General features: G+C 41.0%; 1 protein-coding gene across 4 annotated transcripts in view; it reads right to left on the bottom strand.

Annotated features, from left to right (window-relative positions):
• Positions 1–6593: 6593 nt before the first annotated feature.
• The window catches only part of MKX (mohawk homeobox), a 50291-nt gene continuing 31716 nt past the window's right edge, over positions 6594–25168 (bottom strand). For 3 of the 4 annotated variants that reach the window (XM_071428759.1, XM_071428763.1, XM_071428760.1), the window contains 2 exons: positions 9307–9340; positions 6594–9194 (listed from right to left, as the gene is read on the bottom strand). In XM_071428759.1, the coding sequence (XP_071284860.1) occupies positions 9008–9194; positions 9307–9340 (221 nt within the window). In that variant the 3' untranslated portion in view covers positions 6594–9007. The remainder of the gene's footprint in view (positions 9195–9306; positions 9341–25168) is intronic. The other variant, XM_071428762.1, reaches the window with a different exon arrangement.

The raw sequence follows: 25168 nt of genomic DNA, 5'->3' as shown, positions 1-25168 counted from the left end.
AGACAGCAGAAAAAAACTCAAATAGGGTTTCTCTTAAACCCTATTTTTTTTTTTTTTTTGAAGGCAGCAGGACACTGATACAAAGGTGACTTACAGCAAAAGCAGCATTGTGCTGGTTGGAATGATTCAGCATAAAAACCAGTACTTTCAAACAAAGTACTGAGATACAGACTTTTATATCCACGGGTCACCATGCAAAATGGTCTATTTTTCAAGACAATGAGCATTAAAAGTTCTTCAGTGCAACTATGGAGAATGTATTTTCCCTGCCTGTAGATATTTTTGAGATGGTAGAACTTTTTTGTCGTTGTTGTTTTAAAATGGGTTAGAAAGTTGTAAATACATAAACAAATTAAGAGAAATAACCAGAAGAACATTTTTAAAAAGTCAGTAAACATAATTTGGAAGCTTCAATATTTTTGTAAGTTTCAATTATTTCTATTTTGGTGTTAATTTCAATCCTTTTTACTATAATTATCTTACATTTCAATACAACAAAAGTAAATATGAAAAACTAGACTTACTCATTTAAAAAAATATATATAAATTGGGGATTGATCATCTCCAAGCTTTCTTACAAGAAATCCAAAGAAATTAAACACAGTTGTCCTGTTCCACAAAATGTTTCCAATTTGCTGACCTGGCATTTAATTCACAAAGATTTAGCTGAAATGCTGCTGACCATTTTTCATGACTACACTGGCTGCCACTGAGTACTTGGAACATTTTAAAATCTGGCCACATATTTTGTGGCCATTTCACAAGATTCCCAAAGTTAAGTTTAACATTTTAAATGCTGCCCAAAGCATTTAGCCATGTACTTCAGTTATACAGTCTCACTCTCCCCTATGAATAGATTTTTTCTGTGTGTGAAGGCAACAAACATGAATTGGGAATTTACTGTTGAAAAGGAACCCATTTGTGCAATGCAATGATGACACTGAAGACCTCAGTGTGGTGTCTGTGTCATTTCCCAAAATCACAGCAGGGTTATCTTGTGCTGCCTGACTTCTCTATTTCTTCTGATTCTTATCAGCACATTCTGCAGGCCTCAGACCTAGAAGAAAAATTCTTTAAAAGGTGCAAAAACTGAGCTTTAAACCCTTTAGAGTGAAGATTCTTCTTCCTGTGCTAGTTAATATGAGGCAAATCAGACTGCTCTGCTGAACATTCCCAAGTCACAGGGACAGTCCTAAATGAAACATCTTATCTTTTCTTGTACCTGAACTTGTACATCCACAAATTCCTGGGCAGCGAGAAGTCTTTCTTAAAGACACGTTTCAGACTTCCTAGGATGAGGTTATCCATGTGCTTCAGTATGCTCCTCAGCTGATATTGTAAAGAAAGGTCTGTAGTGGTGGCCTGGGCCCAATAAGAGCCTTTGTGGTGTGGGTCCCAATGTCTTGTTTCTTGAGAGTGTGGTTTGTCTTCCCCAACTTTAGCTGTGTCAGATTTGGACATCTGGTCTCAGTAGCTCAGTCTCCTGCTGCAGTCAGTGAAGAGATGGAAGTGCTGCAGAAGGTGATGCCTGCACTGGGACACGTGACTGAGATGAAATTTTAAATTACACTTAACATGCTAGAGCCATCTCTCCTCAAGGGCATCAAACTGAGTGTGCCACTTACAAAACAGCATTGCTGTCAGCTACCACAGCACTGAGGGACATCTCAAGACATTCCCTGGTGTTTAGAGAATCCCCAGGCAAGAGTCAGCTTGTCTGCATGGACCAAACTCAGGATAAGGCTTACCTGGACTCACACAGGGAGTCTGTAGCAGGAAAGGGCCTGCACTCCAGTTCTTTACCAACAAACTATCTTTCTTATGCTCAAGATAATGTGCCTTTACTGTAAAGAAAGAAATGTCCCTAATTTGTGGTTATTTACAGCACTGTAAATCAGGCACATGCCACGAAGTACCAATAAAAATTGTTCAAAATCAGCCTTAAATAGCTAAACTCTCAAAAGCAGCTCATAAAATGAGACTTGGCAGTTCTTAGGTAGTTATGGTTAAATTGACAGTCCTTTTGGGAGTTAAGATAGCCAAAAGCAGTAGTAGTTAGGAGTGAAGTGATAGATGGTGAGCTTGTTGGTTGAAGAGCCTCTACTGCACACTCCTGAGGCTTCATATGTTCATTGGCCCTGGACTGTGAGAAGGGAGATACCAAACTTTGTCATTGAGCACCATCTTGTTGTATCATGTATCGTTCTATATGGCCCTAGAAACTGCAAAGCCAGGAGAACGAGCCTTGGCATGAAGGATCCCATTGGTGTCTGCATGAAACAGGAGACTTTTCAGGCAGGAGGAAAGATAGAAGGACAATTAAGTCCAAAGCAGACTGAAAGGAAAGTTAAGGAAATCTGGAGAAAAGACCAATACCAAGAATGAAAAAAGCCTATCCATAAAGAAACCAGACCTCAGCTCCTTTTAAAACGTCAGGTGCACAAGTTATATTAGCCTTGAGCCAGGTCTAACTTCCGCTGCCAATAACCACTTCCACTGCCAATAACCCAAGCTGACATAACAGCAACATTAAGGAGGTTTAGGGTTTTTTTTTTCTGTTGCATTAGGCATTCATGTCTCTTTTCCACTTCTTCTTTTTTTTTTCTTCTTCATTTTTTTCCCCCCCTCAAGGTACTTGTATTTTAGCCAACCACCTCCCTTCTTGTTAAACAAGAGGAGTTTCAAGATGGGGTCCAAACCTAAACACTGGCTCAGCAACCCAGCACTGTGAAAGCTGTGGGTTTGGGTCTCAATTCTGCTGCTAATGAGAATCAAGCACACCCTGGCACTTGCAAATCAGCTTGTAAAACATGAACTGGCATCAAGGCTGGATTCCTGTAGCCTCCCTTGCAGTGTGTCAGTGCAGTGCTCTCAGGCAATCCAACCCTTTGCATCTTGCTTCACCTTTCTTTCCTGCCCTACCTAACTAGGATGGGCAGGGATGTCACCAGAGCAGCTTCCAACTACCAATGTCCTCCTACAAACATCGACTCAGCCACACAAAGCTGTATTATTGTCCTCTTTGAAATACTGCACCAAAGCACAGAGAAATTTGTGGACAATGTGAATAAGACATAGAAAAACCAATGACCCCAAAGCTGCACAGACATATTCACACCCTACTAAGTCCAGTTCATGCTCTTTGGGGGATCTTGGTAGAGCAGCTCAGGCTTGATGCCAAATTTGGCTACCCAAATTTCTGTCCAGCTGGCTCAGAGTAGGCATGCAACTGCCTGCACTTGGCCATGGAAACATGACTTGGCCCTCAGACCTTCAGAAGTGTTTCAATTTGTTAGGTTAGGAGCCTGAAACCCTTTGAGGTTCCTTCTAATTTTCCAAGAGTCTCACAGATCGTTCATAGTAGCACAGGAATGAGAACAGGGACTTGTCATGCTTAAAGCTGTCACTGTGACCACTGAATCGGTGCCAACTGGACTTCAGAGCTGGTAGTGGAACAGGATCTGGTATTCTCAGTCTGTGCCAAGTCCAGGCTCTATTTTCCTGCAAGTACCAGGCTCAGGTTTAAGAAAGTGTGGTCACACCAAGGACTGCATGGAAGCACATTTGTGTTGAAGGTGCCATAGCAGAACATGGGGTTTCACAGCAAGAAAAGTTTGTTTTTGTGAGAAAATCATTGAATTTGGCCAGAAATGCGGGGAACACTAAAAAGTTTTTTTTGCAAATGTATTATGGTAATAAGCAGTGGAAAAACAACTTTGGACCATTATAGGATGAAGATGTTCACCTCACAAAGAGGGAGGGACATGGACATGGCAGAAGTATTTAACGCATTCTTTGTCTCTATCTTCAACATGGACTATGGATCAAGGGGGTCTCAGTGCCCTGAGCTGGAGGACCCTGATTGTGAGAATGATCAGTTTCCATTCAACCCTGGAACTGTGCAGGATTTGCCTCCCCAGCTGGATCCCTACAAATCTATGGGATCTGATGGGAATCATTCAAGAATCCTCAAAGAGCTGCCTGGTATCATTGCAAAACCTTTCTTGATGGTTTTTGAGCAGTCCTGGGAATCTAGAGAGGTCCCAGCTGATTGGAAGCTGGTGAACATTATCCCAATTTTCAAGAAGAGCAAGCAGGAGGACCCCAGAAAACTACAGGCCTGTCAGTCTCACTTTAGTGCCTGATGAAGTTATGGAGATTTTTCTGGGAGGTACCAAAAAATACCTGAAAGACAACACAGTCATGTGGTCACAGTGTGAAGTCTGACAGACTTCAAGAAGTCTTTGGACAATGCTTTTGGGCACATGGTGTGATTCTAGAGAATGGTGCTGTGCAGAGATGGGGTCTGGACTCGATCCTTGTGTGTCCCTTCCAAAGGGAAGGGACACACAAGCTTATTCCATGATTTGCTTATTCCATGATTCTGTGAAAGTCAAACATGATAGAAACAGCCCTTCCCTTTGCCACACAGCAAGAGGATGTCTGAGGCAATGCCAGGAGTAGTAGCAAGCTTTGCTTTTCTGTTTTTATCTCCTGGCAGTACGAGGATCATGGCTCAGCCAGGGCTAATCCAAGGTCCTCAGTGTTCTTCTGAAGGCAGAAATTCTGCATAAGACTTGTATAGCCCTGGTGGATGTCAATTTATGGAAGCTTTTCTGCAAATTGGAAAGTTGGGTGACTAAACACTCATCATTTACTCTCATCTTCAACCCCACACAGGGGACTCACCAGCAGATAAAGCCATCTCCTGTGGCCCCTAGAAGCCATGTGAGGAATATGGCCCAGGACTTCCACAAGACTGAAAGATACAGAGGCATGATGGAACCTGAAAGCCTCTGGAAAGCTTCCTGAAGGAGGATCCAAGCTTGGTGGCTGTGGTCCCACTACTTGGCAGTGCCTTAGTAGGCAGGGTGAATTGTGCCCCACTGGCATGCTCCCTGACTGGCCCTGAGGGATTCCTCATGCCAGTGATTCCTCATTCACCACTCATTGTGCTGAATTAGGGAGAGAAGGCAGTTCCCTGGCATTTCAGAGCATCCCCATGGCAGTCACCAAGGCCTTTCCCTGGTGCAGGGCTCCTTTTGACTAATGCAGAACGATTCCTAAACTGTCTCCTATTCCTGGGAATGACACACAGGGTAAAAAGAAGGACTTTCTGAGCATTAAAAGTACAGCGAATTCCAGAAGCTCATGATTATTTTTATAACCAAAGCTTCTTCCTGTAATAGCAGTTCACATTTGGTGTTGTTGATCTCCACTGATGAATAATTTAGGTAGATAAAAAACATAATTCATCAAAGCCAGGGAATATAATGAAAATCTCTCTGAGTAAAGAAGTCATGAAGAAAGGGGTTTAAGCCTGCATAGCATTTCCCATAGCCAAAGCTAAATCCATTCTTCCTTTCACAGTACAGACATGTTATCAACCTCCTGCCCCACCTTCTCCTTCTAGCTCATAGTACAGTGGCCACTTCACAAACTTGCGTGTGGGTATCCAAGTCTAGCTGCCATCCTTTGCCAAACTCCAAGTTAAAATATAAGGCACCAAGTTATCAAATGTCCTCAAAATTGTGTTAACCTGGGACTTGGTCTCAGTCTCCTTGGTGGAATATACCTGGCATATGTATTTATGCATTAGGTCACCAGTGGAGGATATGAGGCTACAAAGTGAGAACTATAGCTCAGTGGCTGCAGCAGTTGTGTGGTGCTAGGAGAGTCTGCAATCCTGAGCCCGAGAAATATTCTAACTACTGAATTGAAAATTAGAGCTCCCCTTACTCAGTGGTTTATAACAGTTTGGAGTGCTCAGCTCTGGCAAATGATGTGACAGAGTAGGTGGGAGCAGATTGAGTTGGTGTCTTCATGTCAGACTCGGGTACAAAGTAGGTGCCAAGTAGCTCAGCATCATTAAGATGTGGGTGTTTTACACATTCCCAACAGCAAAAGTCAGGCTGTACATACTCCCTCAGGAACTCACGTATCAGCTGAATATCCAGATCTCCACTGACATGTTGGGTGGCCAGAGGTGTTGCAGAAGTACATTTTTATCACAAATCAACAGGACATAAGACCTGAAAGTGCTGATTGCCCCCCAAATCTGAGCTATCACCCCTCCCACACAAGTGGAGCAGCTTTGCCAAGGCACAAAAGTTAAGAGATCACTTGCACTGGGCTCTCTACTATGAGCACTGAGCTCCTGGATGGGCTGACTTCTTCTCCACCGAGGTTCCCCAGCCAAACATCCACACAGGGTAATGTAGGCAAATGTAGCCTGTGCGCCGAAAAAACTGTAAATGACCAAAGTTTTTCCCAATGGATGGACCTTCTCCAGGGACTCAGGTCAGTGAGTAGCTATGGCCTCCCCCTGCACTCCTCTCATGTGGAGGATTTATCAGCATCATGCCACACTGTCATTAGTAGTCACTACTCAAACCTTGCTGCAGTCGGGTATGAGCTAAACTACTTCACACAACTATGTACCACGAGGTGTATGGATCAGAATAACTTTTCTGTTTTGTCCTTGCCCATCACGGGCTTGTGTCCCAGTACAGGGAAACCCTGACTATTACAGGAAACCAGAAATGCAAATGCCTAAGGACAGATAAATGAATATTTAATTCAAACCAGCAAGATGTTGTTTGCAGTTATTTATTTTACTAAAATGGTTACATATGTTGAAACAAAGAAGAGCAATAGTAATAATGTTTGTTTTTCCAATATCATAAATAATTACTGAGTTTTCATTAGCTGTTGGCTCAGCACTGATCATGACTTTCGTTATTTAAAAAAGACACACACATAATTCATCAGAATTTGTGTTTTCAGAAAACTCTAAAGCAGCAGTAGAAAAAAAAATAAATTAAAGGAAACAGTAACAAGAAATTAGGCCAAGTATTTCTTAAATTTAAAACCCACTTGATGTGTTTTACAGATTATTCTTGTGCTTTGATCATTGGAAAAGAGAACCATTAACAAGTTGTTTATACAATGGCTTGCCTTCTCCAGTTTTACTTCAGAGGAGTCCCCAAAAGTACCCTTTCTACATGACAAATTTTGTTGTTTATACAGACAAAAACACTGAATATTCCTAACAGAAGAGTTTGTCAAAACCATGAATTTATTGTCACAAAATATTTAATACCAGAATAACTTATAATAGTATGAACAAAAGTGAAGTATTAACTCTCTGCTATTAGTTATAAACTCACATTATTATGCCAAAATCCAGTAAAGTATTAAAAATTAATGTCATGGAATCTTAGACATATAATGATGCAAGTCAGTAAAACATACTTCAACTGTTCATACAGTCACAACATACATTTCTTGCTTGGCACTTTAAGTCAATGCAAATCAGCAATTTAGAAAACAAAGTAAAAATATATATGTACAAAATATTTTCATATCAAATAATTTTCATTGTACACTAAATAAAACCAACAACGTTATGTTACATCAAGAAGTTTCCTAAGAAGTCACACCAAGTCTGATATTTGCAATGTGTCTTGACTATTTTAGTGCAACTCAAACAGCCTCTATTTGCAAGTTAGTTACATCATTAGCATAGTCCTGCTTCCATTGATGTGGGAGTTCTGCCATTAAACTCAGCAGGAGCAGAACTGAAGTCTTGTCTTGTTCATTGATGGCTCACCAGAAAGAGAAGCAAGGAAAGGGATAAGTAGGAAAAAACCTGACAGGATACCCACAGGAAAAAATCCAAATCCTAGCAACAATCAGCTCTTTTCCAGTTTTCTGTAACAGATTCTGTATAAATTGGTTTTGGCTTTGCCACTGTTTATTCAAGCACTGTAAACCTCATTAGACTATTGTTATATGACTTAAAAATAACTTGTACACCTCCAGATAAAATTTTAAAATAAACCTGGTTTTATGACAGTTATTACACTCAATAGCAGTCAATTTTAGAGACATGACATTTAATACATGGTTTAGTATCTTCTTAAAACCCTCCTGCCTTAAATGCTGAGATTTTTCAATGTTACAGTTCCTTCTGTGATTCTTGTTTGGGCTTTGATCGTTTATATTATAGGCTTTTCTTACTGAAATGTGAAATGTCAATCAACTGTCCTTATTTATGCAGTACATACAAAATAAAAATGTTTGAACCACATTAAAGTAATAAGTTCCACCATGGAAACATTTCTGAATGGCACTAGAGTTTTAGTTTTGTACAAGAAGAAACCAATTTTACTTCTATCAAAACTTCAGTAAGTCACTAGTAAAGCTTTAAAATTATAGAAATTCAACTTGAATTTACAACTAGTCTGACTAAAACCTTCTCAACTAGAAATCTTTAATGAGCAACACAGCATATGTATAAGTTCAAAATAATCTGAACAATTAACTTATTTCCTAAATTTGTGTGTTCTAGAGTATTGCACTTTTCAAAGGAATGGTTTTGGTATTTTAATATACTGAATACAGGTAAGAAACATGCATAACAACCTTATTGTCACTTTGACAAAACATACTGTACAATTTTTATAACACTGTTGATTAAAAAAAAGAGAGTGAGAATGATGTAACAATTTCATTAAGACTCATCAATTTGTACAAGTCAAATAAGCACAACTCTCCAGGGCCTTCAGCAGTAATGTGTTTAGCCCTCGGCTGCTTAAGCCCACTTGGAATAATATACAAAGTTTAAGCATTATGGCATTGTCATTTTGAGGCATACCACTGTTGTACTATGCCCACGTTATAGCTTATTTTTTCAAAGCAAGGCACTTACTGTAATAGCAATGCAAACATCTTATGCGCACTTCGATTAACATAAAATAAGTTAATGTTTTGATAAAAACAGGGTTTTTATAATTTACATGCCTTTTATAGAAGCAGTTGAACATTTCATTTAATACAATGAAAACATCTGAGTCAGAAGGGACCTTAATTTTTTTAACTGACCATTCTGTAAAAAGGGACCTATTTTCCACATTTTCCCCCTGTCTGTGAACCGGATTTTGCTGAAAACAAATCCTGTGAGGGAAATGTCTGTTTGATGTGAAAAAGAAAGAGGACCCATCCCTTAAAACTGCTGAACTAATGGCACTTTAACAGTCTTTACTTCTGATATATGTGATGATTTCTGAATGATGCAGCTGGTGGTTCCCTGCAGTTTGTCCTTCCCCTGGGCAAGGTTCGTTAGGGCCATAGCTGCGTTGATCTCCTTCCAGTACGTCTCATCTTTGCTGGGTCCCCTTCTGTTAGCTGCACTAGATTCAAGCAATAATAAATATTTACACACACATCTTACATAGCTACATGATGTCAGGAAAACTGCAATAGCAACAATAGTTTTGGAAAACTGTGAAGTCCCTTACTCACCTTTCACACTTATTTGGTCCGTTCTCCAGATTTTCTGAAAACAGGAAAAGAAAAGTCTATTTTATTTTAATAGTTTTAAAAACAAGCATGTTCAGGGAATAGGCATATTGAAACATAACCCAAGATTTATTCCAAATTTGCTACCAGATCTAAAAGAAAATCTTTGCTTTGACACACATAAAGGACAAGCTTCATGCAGGCATCTTCCTGGAGAAAGCTACACTGAAGGTGTAGCTGTTCCTGAAGGTTCACCCACATTTTTCAGGGCAATAGAGGAGCTCTTCAAAACATATTTATGTTTTGAATACCAAGGACATAAGGAATTGCAAAACCTAAAAATAAAAATCAGCTTCATTGCCTTTCAGTGAATGCCTTCTAGTATGCACTAAAAATAGGACTCTCACCATGCACACATGATGTGTGTGGGTTTCAGTGCTCCCCTTGCCCAGGCAGTGCCTCAGTCACAGAGGCAGCTGAGAGGGACACAAGTAACAAGCACACCTGGTCAACAGCCCTCAGAGATGAAACTGCATCACAGGCATGAACTACACTTCCTCATCAAGAGTCATATTTGTTCATTCACTAAGTCCTCACGTCCCAGAGAAGCCAGAAATATTTACAGAAATGTATAAGCTTTATTCAGTGGGTTTGCTATCCTGACACAGAAATACATTATAGAGGAGCAAGAAGCCAATGCCCAACTGCAATTCCTATGGAAAACAGGTCAAACCAAAGAAACAGCAATAGCATGAGCACTAATGGCTACAAGACCCAAAAAGCCTCTAAACACAACATCAATCTCAAAAAGTAATGTACATCTTTGTGAGGCCAGATTCCTAAATAAAATCAACCTTACTGCTAGATTTCCATCAGGTTATTAGTTAGAAGTTGATCTTGTCTTTAAACAGAGTTTCCAGTGGAATAACCCTTGGTAGCCCTTCCCTTAGGAGCAACCTTGCCCACCACAGCCAGCAGCCCATTGTCTCCTACAGCCAAAAACTCAGCTCAGCTGCACTGCCCAGTACTTGGAGGTGACTGCTGGAGTCCCACTAAAGAACCACAGGGAGACCAGCTGCAATTTCAGAGATCAGCTGTTTGCCTGTTTGATCCAGCAGGCCTTCATCCTTTTAAAAAACAGCTTTATAAATAAATGTTCCCAGGTGACCAAGATTTAAGCTTTGTTCCAAAAGCACATAGCTTAAATCAGTATCTCTTAATATTTCCTAGAACAATGCTTGAATAGGATTCAAGAAGGGGAAGTCCAGCCTAAGCAGAGAAAGGAACGAAGGAGAAAAGAAACATTTGATCCATAAAGAGATACTGGATGACACAAAAAGTCTCATTTTTTCACACTGTACTTGGCTATGAAGAATTCTTCAGCCCTGCTTCATTGTTTTTTCTAATTAGAGACAATTTTCAAGATGATATTTGGGACTGAACAGATCAGTAGGTATAGAAATGGAAATGGCAAGTAATAGAGAACATCATGGCCAGAGCAAACCTGGATATAAATACACCTCTCTCAAGCATCTGTCCGTTTCTTTTGCTGTTGGAAAATATTTCCTATGAACAAAAAAATTGCTTATACAAACTTCTGTGGGAAGTAGGTGTGAATGGTGACACACATTCCAATTCCAGCGTTTATTTGAAGGAGTATTCGCAAATATTTTTTACTGGTGTTTAGCCAGCTCTCAAAGAAAGCATGTTGCCCATGATATATAAAAGCAGTAGCAATACTAAAAAATAAAATCCAGGGGGAATGAGCTGCCCATTCTTTAACTTTGCTGGAGATTTTTCCTGAATCACATATATTTTCTTATTCTGTTCAGATTTTATGTTTTTTTCAAATAAATAATTTATGTCAAAGAAACTCAAAGCTAGGTTAAAATAAAACCATCACTGATAATTTGCAAAGCTCTGGTTAATAACTGCTCTTAAAGCATGTTACTACAATGAAGTCTGAAAATCCATAATTTCAAAGAACAAGCCCTCTTTTTCTTGCCAAAAATCCTTTTCTGCTATACCAAACTTCTGACAGCATATGCCAGTTTGCACTACCACAGCATCCAAGCAGCTCCCTTGTGTCTGAACAGCCTTTAGCAAAGGAAATAAGTATTACCTTTTTTTTTTTGGTTGGGGATAACCTCAGTGAGAGAGACAAAGACCTTTCCTTACGCTCTCCTTGACATCTTGCCAGTCAAACCAACTTGATGTGACTCAAAGCGAAAGTGGGGTTCACTTCACATGCTATGAATGTGAAGTGAACCCCACATAAATTTATGTGACCCTAAGTCACATAAATTGGTATCCTTTTTTGTCTGGACTCCATTCATAAAGAACAGAGATGTTCCCCAACGAGTGGATTCAGCCATTCTATTCAACACTGCAGCCCAATATCCCTGCATGCTGCTGCAAAGCCAAATCCCCGAGTCCTGTTCTGTGGCCCCTTCCTCACACTTTGTCCTTTGGACAGCATTATCATCCATGTGGATATGCTGAGAGCTGGATGGGGGAGGACCATATCTCTCCTTTGGCTATTCAGTATATCAATGATTCATATCTATTTTTATATAGAGACATTAGACACTGCTAGTATAACTACAGCCTTAATGGCTTAGCTCAGCCTGGAAGAAATGCAGGCTGGTCATGTCTGGCTCCTCAGTCCCCAGAGAAAGAACATAGATGACAAAATGTTATCAATCATATTAAAAAACTGCAAAATGGTGAGTCTTACCAATATTTTGCTTTTTCTTCATCTTTTGTAATCTATCTGCTCTGCCTCCAACTACTAATTAAAGATTTTTATAATTGAAGCTTTTAATATTCGAGGTACCTTCACAAGAATCGCAACGTATATTTCAACTGTAAAAGCAACATTTTGGTGAGATTGCTCCATGAAAATAATCAAAGAACTGCACTCTCAAAATGGAAAATGTTCATTTGCTTGACCATCACACACCACATCCCTAGATTTAATCTCTGAGGCAATTAGGAAATGGCACTGGGGCTGGGTAGCCTCTCTGGAAATGGTGATGAAAGGAATGGGAAAACAATGGAGCATCCTGAACCTCACCAAGTAGCCTCAGCTGAGGACTCACCCCAGAGCAAGTGCTAATGGGCACTCCACTCACGACCCTCTCTCTACAATGTGAGAAGCAGCACTTTACCAGCCTTGAGGTGCCAAAGGTGACCAGAGCTGTTCTCTCCTTTGGTTACCTTTGACCTCATACACCTTCGGAGGCAGAACCTCTGGTCTCTTCCTAAAGAGTGGGGCTCTCCCAATAGTCAGATCAAGGCAAGCTGTCACACAAATCTAAACCCCCACAGACTGGTCAAGCTTAGATCAGTGTGTCAAGTGACTCCTGGAAAAGCCAGCACTGATGAATTATTGTATTCCACATCATTCCCAAGATTCATTTGATTAAAAAATTATTAAGGTTAAAAATACTACACACAGACATAAATACATTTTAACAGCATACAACTGGCCAGCACAAATAATTTTCCTAAACAAACAACAGTAGTGCTCAATAGCATATTTAGTAATTGAAATCAGAAGAAGCTGCTGCTGAAGGTGGTTTGTAGCATCTCAGAAAAGATTATGCTTCTTGTCAAAGGATGTTGGTAGGCTTTCAACATATATTGAGATTCTATAATAAATCTATTTAATATTAAACCTCAGAAATACCTTTTTGCTACAGGTTTGGAAATCACTTAAAATAGTGGTCATTTACTCTGTAGCCAGAAAGTTTTAAACACTGTGAAAATAGAAATTTAATCATTTAAAATTAGGGGTTGTCATTTATACCTCACTTTCTGGTGCTTCATTCTGTAAGGATCCAGAGAATTGCTTTGGCCTGGCCAAGAATGTCTCATTCTGCTCTCAACATCCACCCAAAGAAACCAGCAAGGCAGGATATTTGTTCCCTCTTGTTTATAATAGGAAGTCACTATAAATCACCTACCAAAGGAATTCTGTATACCTTTCCATTAGTATGAGTTTTCAGTATACAGTTTACTGTAGGGCATAGTGCCAAGAGTGTAGACACCAGACAATACCAGCTTTGTGATACAGCATGGTATTTTTCAGGACTCACATAATTATTAATAATATACATGGCATCTTTTTTTTCACCATAAAATTTCTTCATAAATATTAACTCACTGATCCTGACAACTCTCTTGCAAGGTAGCCTGCTGTCCCATTTTAGCAGAGATGTAAATGAGACTCAGAAGTCCAAAGTCAAACTACTGCCTAGGCAATATTTTGACTATTTCAAAAGCATTTAAGAACAGAATTTTCCAGGATTCCTCTTATATTTAAAATGTTTTCCTTTGCTCTTCTGCTATCAGCAAGGACTAGCCAAAGAAAATGAAGCCCAGGGTTCTTGCAGGCAAACCAACCTTAAACTGCACAAGAGAATCACACACCTCCAATTTACTATGCACAAAGGCTCTCTGGTGACACAGAGCTTGCAGCACGTTCAAACATTTCAGAACAACTCAGACCCTTACTGTTCACTGCATCCAGACTAATATTTTTTTTAATATATTTGGACGACTTCAGGGGTGTGCTAAATAATGTTAATTACAGTTAGATTTTATCATTTGGATTTGAGAATTCTAAACTAAGCACTGCATGTGTGCAGTGATGAAGTACACCCTAAGGCCCTGCGGGGAACAGGGAAGGCAGGACTGAGCCCTTAGGCAGCACCAAGCAGCCTCACATTGCTCCCCCACTCACCCTGATTCCAGCTGAGCCACAACAACTGGCTCAAGCCCTGCTTTGTGTTATCAGGTAACACTGACAAAGCAAAGATGGCTTGAAACCAACAGGGGAAAGAATGTGTGAATGAGGGAATAAGACAGAGATGGAAGGGTACAGAACATTATGTAGTGGGGAAAAAATGGACATAGAAGTCAAGGCACAGTAGGTCAGTCTCACATGACCGTCGTATTTTTTGAAGCTACTTAAACATGTACAGATTCCTGGTGAATTACACATCTTCTAGCTTAAAATAGAGGGGGGAAAAAAAGAACTGCTGGCCTCAACTGGTGAGCACTATAAAACATTTGTTGGTTCAATAAAAGGTCCTGTATAACTTATCTTCATTTTAAAATTGGCAGCATTATTCAGTTGTTTCTCTCACTGCCTCTCCAGAACTTTCTTTTGTTGGTTTTGGAGACTCTGGCTTAACATGTGTTGACCAGCATTTTCAAAACAAGCAAGTAGAGGAAAAAGAAGGAGAAACGGGAAATAAACTGGGACAGCTGAAGGAAAAATGAACATTACATGTGTGAGTAACTTAGTGGGGAGATGAAGTATTTCTGTAGGTCACATACTCATACACACCTTGATCCCAGTATTTTCCAAACCACAATTTCAGGGCGCATAACACTTTCAGATCTCTGTTTCTCCAAGAACAAAGTTGGGTTAATTTGAGTTAATAATCCTGTGCTCTTCGGCATTGACACAACTCCTTTACCTCTGAAGGATCCCAAAGTAAACTGTGAACCACACAACACCACTAATATTCACCCACATCTAGGGAGGGAACGTGGCTTAGCCCAGGCTGCTCAGCAATGCAAGGGAGGGGAAACTGCAGCCCAAAGCAGCAGGCCAGGGCTCTTATAAAAATGTCATTTAATCTTGGTGCAAAAACTACAGCATGTTTTGAAAAACAAGGAAACCTCAGCTTCTCTAGCTAGAATTGGAGGAAGAAGGAACTGGCCATCCCATATTTACACTTGCAGCCTCCCATTTTGAGCCTAATGTAAACAGACAAAAGAGCCTGTAAACATGGGTAACTGCTCAGCCAGAGACCCACACTACCACAGGCTTTCCACACACAGACAGGGCTCATCCCACCCAGCACTGAAACTCCTAAAACCCTTTTCCTTTTGCACCATCCTCCCAGTTTCCTCAGGGACAGTAGACCTATTAAGGATGAATTATGAAGAAGTGCAGACAGGAGAGCTCATGCTGGAAGAGACTCCAAACCGCAGAGTCTCCTACAGAAATATTCCCTAAACACGCCCTGGCAGCTGATCTCCTGCAGACCCCAGGCCACCTCCACATGGGACCCCTTCAGTGTTGTCCCTTGTGAGTCCCCTCCTGCCCCAAAGCAGGTCCTGGGCTGGGAAGGTCTGTGTGAAACCATCTGGTTGGGTCTGGCAGCGCTCATGCAGCAGAACCTCTAGGTGGAGGAATGAAAGTCCCTGCTGGAGTTTCAGGTGACCTATGGCTGCAGACACAGCATGGCAGCGTGACCTTGGAGAGGGCAGGATACCAATCACAGCTGGTCCCATCTCAGGGGTGTACTGGATTTCTACTGACAAAGATTTATTGCCATGTCCTTTAGCTGGGTGGGAGGAGGAAAGCTGTCAGAAACCTGCACGAATGAGCTCTGGGCCCAGGCTCTAGAGAAAGCTCCTTTTCAGCAAAGCTTTATTTTACCACTGCTCTCTTTCTTCCAGGAGGAGGTTACAGAGCAGCTTGTAATGAAGTCACCGCCACAACCCTGTTACCTCACTCCTTTGGCTTCCCAGGGACACCAAGTATAACAACTGACCTGTCATCAGCTGTTACGTCCTTTCAGATGAACAAACTGCATAATGACAATTTATGTCCACAGTAACCACTAGAGTGAATATTTTTCCCTGCTCAACCAGTGGGTTTTTTCTGAGGAACAGCTATAGCCCTGGTCTGACATCTTCTATTAAGATCTGTATGGTGGGTCTTGCCAATGTTAGAAACATCCCTTTTCCATTGTGCCCTAGACTAAACCTTTCCTGCGAAAATACTTCCTTGCAATTTGTTTCTTGCATCAAACTTCACATATCAGCTTTAACTGTGAAGGATTGCTAACAATCAAGTTTTTTTGCTGAGTATCTGAGCATCCAAAGACTTTTTTACATTGTGCAGGCAGCCTGGAGCCTGCTGCAGTGGGAGTAGGCATCTAATTACATTTCAATACATGTGATTTTTATAAAATGAGTGTACATGCCCACAGAGACTGTGATAGGTGCATTTTATAAATAATAAAAGAGAACTGAGTTTGCAAGTCTATATTAATATTTGCATTAATAAGTGCACTGAAAGCCCCACATAATAGTAGGCTTGGTGCAAATGGTCTTAGAGTCTTGAATTATGCACATGAATGTAAGAATTTATGAGTTAGCAAAATAGATAAAAAACTGGTGTAAATCACTTCATTGTTCAGGCTGTCACAGCTGACTCCAGATTTCCCCTGACCAGTGACAATGTGTTCTCCTTGGTGAGATTCAGGGCACTGTGGGAGTCTTGTTTTCTCAGCCAGACCTTAGCAGAGCCTATAATGGGAGCTGGGGCTGTGAGTGTTGAGGTGAGCTGTTAACAAACTGATGGTTATACGGTTTTTTTTTTCTTTACAAATTTGCTGCAAAGCTGACTGAAATACATTTTTTTCTCATTGAGTTGGCATGTTCCTCATTGAGTCGTGCAATGTTGTCAGATTCCTTGGTGATAGTCTCCCACATGCATTTCACAATGCATAAAGGAACATCTGACCTAGGCTTCTTGTGTGTGTGTGTTATCTGGGAAGGGATTCACAACACGTGCTCTGCTGACTCATCAGGTGAAGTGGTTTGCCCTTCTGTTGCAAACCATTAGGGGTTAACATTGAAAACCACATTAGGCAGCAGGTAAGGGGGAGGGTGAAATAAAGAAAAGAGGAAAAAGGAGAAGAGGAAGAGAAAAAAGAAATAGCGGAAAGACTAGATGTTACAAAAAAGAAAAAAAAAGAAAATGACAAAATGGCAAATGAAGATTCACCAGGAAAAATAGGAGTAAGGAATATAAAGGGAGAAAATATACCACTATATAAACTTTCTTTATTTTTAATACAAAAATATCCTTCTCCCACCCAAGAAAGTTGCTGTTGTGCAGGCAGGCACGTTCAGTCTTTCATTCTGGATCTAAAGATTTTAATTGGGAGCTCTTAAAGACTAAAATAAGGCTTTAAAAATAAAAAGCTAAAGTCAAATGCAGCCAGGGTAAGCACTATTACACTCCAGCACGATTGTTTTTCATTAAAAAAGCAGGGTGAAAGGGAGGGTTTCAAAGCCATATTTCAACCCTAGGCTGACACGACAGCAGTAAAATCTGATTTTGTTATGCTAGTTGGCTGTGGGTTTGGGAGCAGACCCTATATATGCAGTGTAATGTTATGATATGAATGCATGCACACAGGATATTTTCAGAAGCTTCTTGCAGAATTTAGAGAAACGTGCCACCCATTCCTGCAGCCCTGCTTGCAGGAGCCAGCTCCTCTCCTGCTCCTGGGAGCCAAGCATATGCTGTACAAAGACAATTTAAATTACAAGGTGCTGTATTTTCAGGCAAGTGGAGGAACTTCTCAGTGAATGTCAGAACTGATTTCCATGGTCTGTTTAGCCAGGTGCATGGAGTAAAGAATCTGAGAGACAAAATTCAGTTTCTTTCATTCACCTGTAAGATAAAGAAATTACAAATATGGTCTCTTTAAACACAGCTTCTTCCACGCAATGCATGGGGTACTGAAATGTGCACAATACTTACCACAGAATCATGGAATATCCTGAGCTGGACCTACAAGGATCATTGAGGTCCAGCCCCTGGCCCTGCACAGGACAGCTCCAAGAATTGCACCATGAGCCTGAGAGCATTGTCCAAATGCATTTGGAACTTCAGCAGGCTGGGTGCTGTGACTGCTTCCCTGGAGAGCCTGTTCCAGTGCCCAGCCACCCTCTGGGTGAAGAACATTTTCCTAATATCCACATAAACTACCACTGACACGTGTGCAAATACCAAACCCCAGACACCTCAGTAGTGTCCTAAACCTACTGTGCTGTGAGATCATAAGCTTACAAATTAAGGAGCTTGTAAGAAAAGTGCATCAGCAGGGCTCCAGCAATCAAACAGCTATAAAAATGACTGTAAGCTGCAAGAGAGGCTCACGGTAACCCAGACAACTGTTGCACAACAGATCCTGTAAATCCAGGGATTACGTGTGAAATTTAAGATTGTTTATATCTCCAAGGAGATATAGATATTTTCATATACCTACCTGTATCTGCTTCTACATTATGTTTGCATAGAAATGGGAATGGCTAAGCATTCTGCCCTCACACTAAGCATACTATGAGATACAGCAGCACAATCACACACGGTATTTTCTGTGTCACCACTTCCTGCAGGCACATGACAGAGCTGTGCCAGGGCTGAACCTGCAGCAGTCAGTGACACCTTTCCCTGCACAACCTCGGTGCCATGACACAGCAGCTCCAAGGCTGTTGCAGGAAGAGGACACAAGAAGAGAGAAGACAGATGAACTTAACACATTGAGTACATCATGTCAGGGACTGACAGTCTCTGCTTGTGCTACAGGTTTGTGTGGGGCTCAATAAGTCATTCTAACTGGCCTTTTCACAGGTGCTACAGTACATTCCCTGGTCTCTAGACTCTGACTTGAGGGCCTGGGCTTCCAACTTCAGCATGACTGAGTACTCACAGGTGCAAACGAGGTAAACAAGAGTGTTGTTTTGCATGCATAAAAAACCATGAGCATCCTCAAGGTCTTAAACAGCTAAAATTACTTTAAATTGTAATTGTTTGGTGCCTTACTTATCCATTTGTGAAATCCAATAGATGCCTTATGAAAACACCTTTATTAAACTTTGAAAAGGGCCAGATAAAATGTATCAAGTGGCACTGAACAGCACATCATGAAATCATCCTGTCCTCAGAGGGGCTCAGCTACATTCATGCTGTGGCTTTGGTGGTACAGAACCAGCAGTGAGCAGCCAATGAGGATACAAGATAGGTTTTGAGGCATCTTTCAAACTAGGCCAGGTCATGTATGTCAGAAAAGTATCTCTTTCCTCATCTAGCTTGAAATGTGATGGGAACCCTTTTATTCAGCATCCCAAGGAATATCAGCAACATACACAGAAAGCTGAAGTCACACACCTCCCTGACCATATACAGAATAATCAGCAGAAGGAAAGTGCTGAGTGAGCTGCAGGGGAAGGAGCTGCCTGTGGATTATTCTCACCTCCAGCTGGACAAAAGTGATTTTAGTGTTTGACAGCATTATTTTTGAGTCAGCTCTTCAGTTTCGTTTCCTCTGCTTTCCCTTGTGATGCCATTGCAGTCTTCATGCTCCTGCTCACCACAACTTGCACTGTTATTATTTCCATTACAGGATTTCTTCCCAAACCTAAGTATTCTCAGGCACCTTTTAAACAGGCCCTCAGAGATTCTAGTAAATTGGGAGGCCTATCAAGAAGGGCTGTGTTTTCAGTTTTCCTATTCACTGAGTGAGCGAGAGCCAGTACACTAAAAGGCAGAAGGCTCTTGGAGCAGAGCATCATGCCCAGAGTTATTCAGGAAGATGTGCCTATTTGCCAAGAGCTTTTGAAGAAGCAGAAACACCTCCTTCTGTACTCTAAACATCATCTCATGTTTAAAATAGTTTGAGTCCTAATGCAGTGCAATTCCAGTAACCCTGCAGAAGAATCACACTAAGAAGAGCTCAAAGCCTCTCTGGGCTATCATGGAGATTGGTGCAGTGGAATAAATCAGCCACACTGGTTTTGAATTCTCAAGGAGTAGCTAAACTTTAACACTGCAGATGCTCACTAATTGGAAGTTTTCAGTCCCTTTCACAGCAGAGCCTTTGCCCAAGACACATGAGGTTCCTGCACTCTGAAGGAGCACATGTGGGAGGTCCTGAAACAGTAGTAGGCCAGTACTTAACATTGCAGAGGCCTTGGATGTGAACAGCTTTGTGGAAGAAGATGAAATTGCTTCTCTGGCAATATGTATGAAACCGTCTGTGATAACAGGAATGAGAGTGAGGATGACTGAACAAATATTTGCACTGAATGCCTTGTCAGGACAGGGGAATTGCTGCTGATATGATCTTCACTTTCAATGTTACTGCTTCTGACAGTCTTACAGATCTTGCAGATGTTTATTGGCCACTAAATCATTCTTCAAGAATGTTGGCTCCGTTCCCAAACCTGAAGAGCCTGAATGTGAAGGGGTTTGTTATTCAACACACACTGCTGCTTTTGGAGACAGTGATTTTCAAGAAACCAGCAGGGAAGCACCGTCACCGATAACAGGACAGGGGCTGGGCTCAGATTTCCTGCACCCCGGGCCTCAGGCTGAGTAAATGAGCAGCAGTAGCAGGCTCGGAGCATCCATCCACTGGCAGAGAGCAGCGAGCCGTGACAGCAGCGCGATAATGGACCTACATGGCAGCAAAACTGCGGAGAGACAGGGCTTACAGCTCACCCCGACCAGGGATGCCGCCTGCTCCTCCTGGTACAGCACAACCGCCCGGTTTCCAGAGCCTCCGTGGTGCTGCAGAGAGCAGCTCTGCTCTGCTCCCCTCCTGCAGGACACGCTGCATAACAACGAGGTGCATTCACAGCCTTTGCCATTCAGCTCAGGAGGAACCGCTCGCAATTGCTGAGCTGGGGAGGACCCCAAGCCGCGGTATTTCACGGCAAACAGATCTGCTTTCAAACAGAGAGCTTTTGAACTAGGGGCAATGTCCTCAGGCTGCTTCTCTGAGCGAAGAAGATGATTTTCTGAAATCATTGCAAACAGTTCTCACCTGAAAAACCTACACTAGCCACTGTGCCTAAATAGACACTGGACTAAAATAGTACTACTAATAATTGTGACAGTAATAATACATATCTTTTAAATAATGACTGATAAAAAGCAATCCATTCCCTTCATACTATAAAATAATTTTGTACTAAATTTATTAATAAAATTTCATAATACGATTATGAGTGATTGATGCACAGTGTATTATTACCACAGAAAAAATATACTATCCATAGGTATTGAACATACTTCTCCCAAAAAGGTACCAACACATCGACCAGTGAATGGGATCTAAAAGCAGTTAAAGCCAATAGCTTCCTCTAAACCTTAACTAAATTGCTGGCTGTCAGCTTGCAAGATAAAAGACAATGCTATCTAAAGTAGCTCTTGTAACATTTTTCCTCAAAATAGGGTGAATACTGTTTAAAAATATCAGGTTGGTGCAGACATAAGGTGCTTCAAAAATACGTAAGACATTTGCAGAAGGTGATAATGTCATATTTCCTATGTATTTGTTTTATATTAGCTCATATGAGACTTCTGCCAGGGAATTCTCTCCTGCAACAGTTTGCCATATCAGACTTAAAACACACATACATATTTATGGTAAAGCCATATGGTATTTATGGTTAAATCAACTGACATACTTCAAAATTATAAATTTTGCTTAATTTGGAAGCTCTATAAATCAAAACCAGCTCAGAAGCTTTATTAGCATTAAAAATAATTGGTCTTTCTTCATGTTACCATAAATAAAAACCAAAAAAACCAAAAAAACCCCAAAACCTCTTCACCCAACAAGATTTGCAATGGGAAACTGAGCTACAGGCATGTGAATAAAAATTTAGAAAATACCAGCATTCACAGAACACAATTCCTTACACAGATGCAGTTGAAAATCACTGTGAACATTTTCTTCAAGGACCAATTAAATTAACTTTATCTCAGAGTAATTCACACTTATGGAATTTTTTTATGTGTCTTCCCTGATCTACTTAGATGTTTTCCTAAGGGTAAGTAGCATCTGCAACAATTATATATTTGTACAGATAGCCTTGCATTCTCATCTGCCTTTTAAGAATTAAGATCCTGAATTTCTACTTCTATAAAGAAAACAAAGAGACATGAAGCCATGGCTCCAGACATAAAAAACATTTATATTTTTTAGGAAATAACTGTGGTAAGAGAAAGTGAGATCCTTTGATCCCTCCAACACAGTTCAACCCTTGGCTTTGAGCTTTTGAACAGAGGATAAGAGGAGGACTCAGCAGCCATGCAAACCAGGCAGCTACAACACAAAATCTTTAAGCCCTGTGAACTGTTTCATGTTTTTTAATTAACTTGCTGCTATTATTAGTAGTACTTCTGTTTCCACTTTTATAACAAGAAAGGCTTTTTCTTTAATTTGCAAGAACTTTTTATTTTTGCCCGTGAGCCAAAGCTTTCCCATAGAACAATTGCCTATACATCACAGTCTGTGAAGTTTATGGGGCTCTGCAAAGGGCCTGCAAAGCAGACAGAGCAAATCCCATGTGTGGACATTGCCTGAATTCCTGCCCACTGTCCTTCTCCAACAAAGGACAAACAGACCTTGCACCACCAGCAAATGCTCTATTTGATAGTATGGATTCATCAGGATGCACAAAATCCAGCCTAGCTGGGTGGCACCAGCATGTTACTTCAGACCAACAAACTAGAGAGGTGTTGGCAAAACCAGCCCGTCCAGCAGCACCGGCAGTGGCTCACCCAGCTCTTGGGCAGGTCTTGGCTAGTGCTGGCAGACACCATCAACCCCAACTGTGACTCCAGGTTCAGCAAATCTTTTAAAAAATTCTCTCTGGACAGCACTTCCCAGGCAACTGCTGTCTCAGGTAGTGCTGGGATCTCTTGCTGGTCAGAGTGACCCCGAGAAGAGTTTGAAAGTCTCTTTTCCCAGCCCGGTGCTCGAAGAAGGAGTCAGGGCTCTTCATTTCTCGGTCTCAAGGTTGTTTATTGTTCCTTATCTATAAAATATTTTCTCCTGCCCTGCCGAGGTCCATCCAGCAGGACAGTTCCAGGCACTCTGCCTGCCCCCGGGGTGTTGTTATGTCTTTATACCAAAAACTACCTGTACAATGTTTACAATTACTTTCCAGTACCTATCACCTGTGTTAGACAGTGAGCTTCTACTCTAAACCAATCTAAAGGTGCCAACATCACAGCAGAAGATGGAGGCCAAGAAGAAGAAGGAGAAAGGCTGGACACACCCAGATTCCTCCATCTTGCCTCCTGAACCCCCATTCTAGAAACCCCAAAATCTACTTTTCCACTCTGTGATAACTTCACTATCATTCTACCTAAACTGTTGTGGCTTGCAGATCTTCATACAAGGTTGGTAATTTGCTCCACAGGTTCGTAAATCAAACCCACAGGTGTTTTGGGCTCTGTGCCAGGGCTTCTGAGGCCCCTGGCAGAGGTCTTGGCCGTCTTGGATATCCAGAGGGATGTTTTGGGTTCCCACAAGGTAGGAGCATCCTGAGAGCTGCTCAAAGCAACCTGAGGGCTGCTGACCACCCACAGCCCCATCTGCAGACACCCACCCCTCCTCTCACACCTCCAACACAGCTGGCTGCCTCAGGCTGTTATAACACAAAGTGAGTTCTGCCTGAATGCTCCTAAGCTTTGCAATTAGTGCTTGCCTTGCACCCTTCAAACACCCAGAGGCCCACTTTGAGGCTTAGATGACACCTGCCCCGTTCCTTTATTTTTGTTTTTTTAAGACTCATTAGCCTTTGTGGTGAAGCAGAGATTCCAGAATACAAACCAGGACACTGACACTGAGAGTATCCACACCCTTAGACCCCAAGGAGAAGCTGCCCAGAAAAAACAACAAAGTGTGTAAAAACCTGGCATCAAGGACTTTTCCATATTATTTTGGTTAACATTAAGATGCCACATTGCTCAGATAGACCTGGAAGCAACACCCTCTGCTTTATTTGTGAAATCTGCATTTCAGTAGAGAGAACAAAATACAGGAATGTTCAGCCATACCCAGTGATTGCAATTCTCAATCAAAATTGCTTCTCAATTCTGTTGACATCTTTTCTGTCACATCTGTCTTTTTCCACTTCCTCCCCATTTCCAACTGGATCCTCATTTTTCTTTCTCTGCTAGGATAGGGGAAGAGAAAACTGAAGAAAGAAGAGTTCTTTCAAAAAGCATCCAAGACTACCTGTTGGGATGGCACTTGGCTTGCAAAGCCACACTGCAGCAACCATCAAATACGAGGAGCAGTGCATGTGTAGCTGCTGGCATTAAACTCTTGTTCTGTAAGAATTGGGTAGAAATTGATAATTGCTGCCTGCCAAAGAGGCAGATTGGGAAGAATGACTTGTGAATATGAAGCACAAAGACATTGTGAAAGTTTCCCCTGGCCACAACTCTGTGCACATGTCCTACTCCTGAGTTTGGTATGTAAGCTGGTTTCTATACAGCATTTAAAATGGAAAAAAAAAAAAAATCCCTTTGAAAGAAGCGCCTTGAAACACAGATATTGGCAATGGATGACACTCACTTGCTGTAATTACTGAAAGACAAATTTTTGATCAGGACTCCTATTTGAATTCTCTCCAAAGCCTCTCTGAGCTCCAAATGCTGTGACCTTTAAAATCAAGGGAGCAAAATGTTCTTTGTTTTAATGATTGGTACTGTAAAAGCAGAAAATCCACGTTTAAACAAAGATTGAAATTGTACTGTTTGGCAATAAAATCAGACTTGTTTCTTTTTGGGTATCAGAGAAAAACAGGGTCTGTACAAAAAAATTTAGAAGGATAAAGTTCAGAAAAATAGGCAAAAGTTATAAATAGGAGTCTTATGTTTTCAAGGATGATGAAAACAGTATCTAAATATGTAATGGCATAAAATCTACTGCCTGAATTCTACATTTACTTGTACGGAACAGAAAAAAAAGCATTTATGTTTCAAGCGAACAATAGAAAATTTTCTCTGATTATATGATGACGTTTCAGATGAGTTTACAGCTCTAACTGTTGTTCTTGTTCTCATAGATACATGCAAGAAACACTTCTGTACAAAACATCCCTACTTTCCAAGCAGCAGAAAGGATGCCCTCCTTTGGACAATCATACCCTTTTCATTTATTTGGACAAAAATATTAAAATTAAACAGAACAAATTTGCAGTCAACACTTGTTAATTTGAAACACTAAAAATTCTCCCA

The sequence above is a fragment of the Agelaius tricolor genome, unplaced genomic scaffold (genome assembly GCF_023055355.1).
Source record: "Agelaius tricolor isolate 1412-34295 unplaced genomic scaffold, bAgeTri1.0.p SCAF_6, whole genome shotgun sequence".
NCBI classification, from domain to species: Eukaryota; Metazoa; Chordata; class Aves; order Passeriformes; family Icteridae; genus Agelaius; species Agelaius tricolor.
Note: the sequence above shows the minus strand (reverse complement) of the source record. Positions and strands in the feature narration are given on the sequence as shown.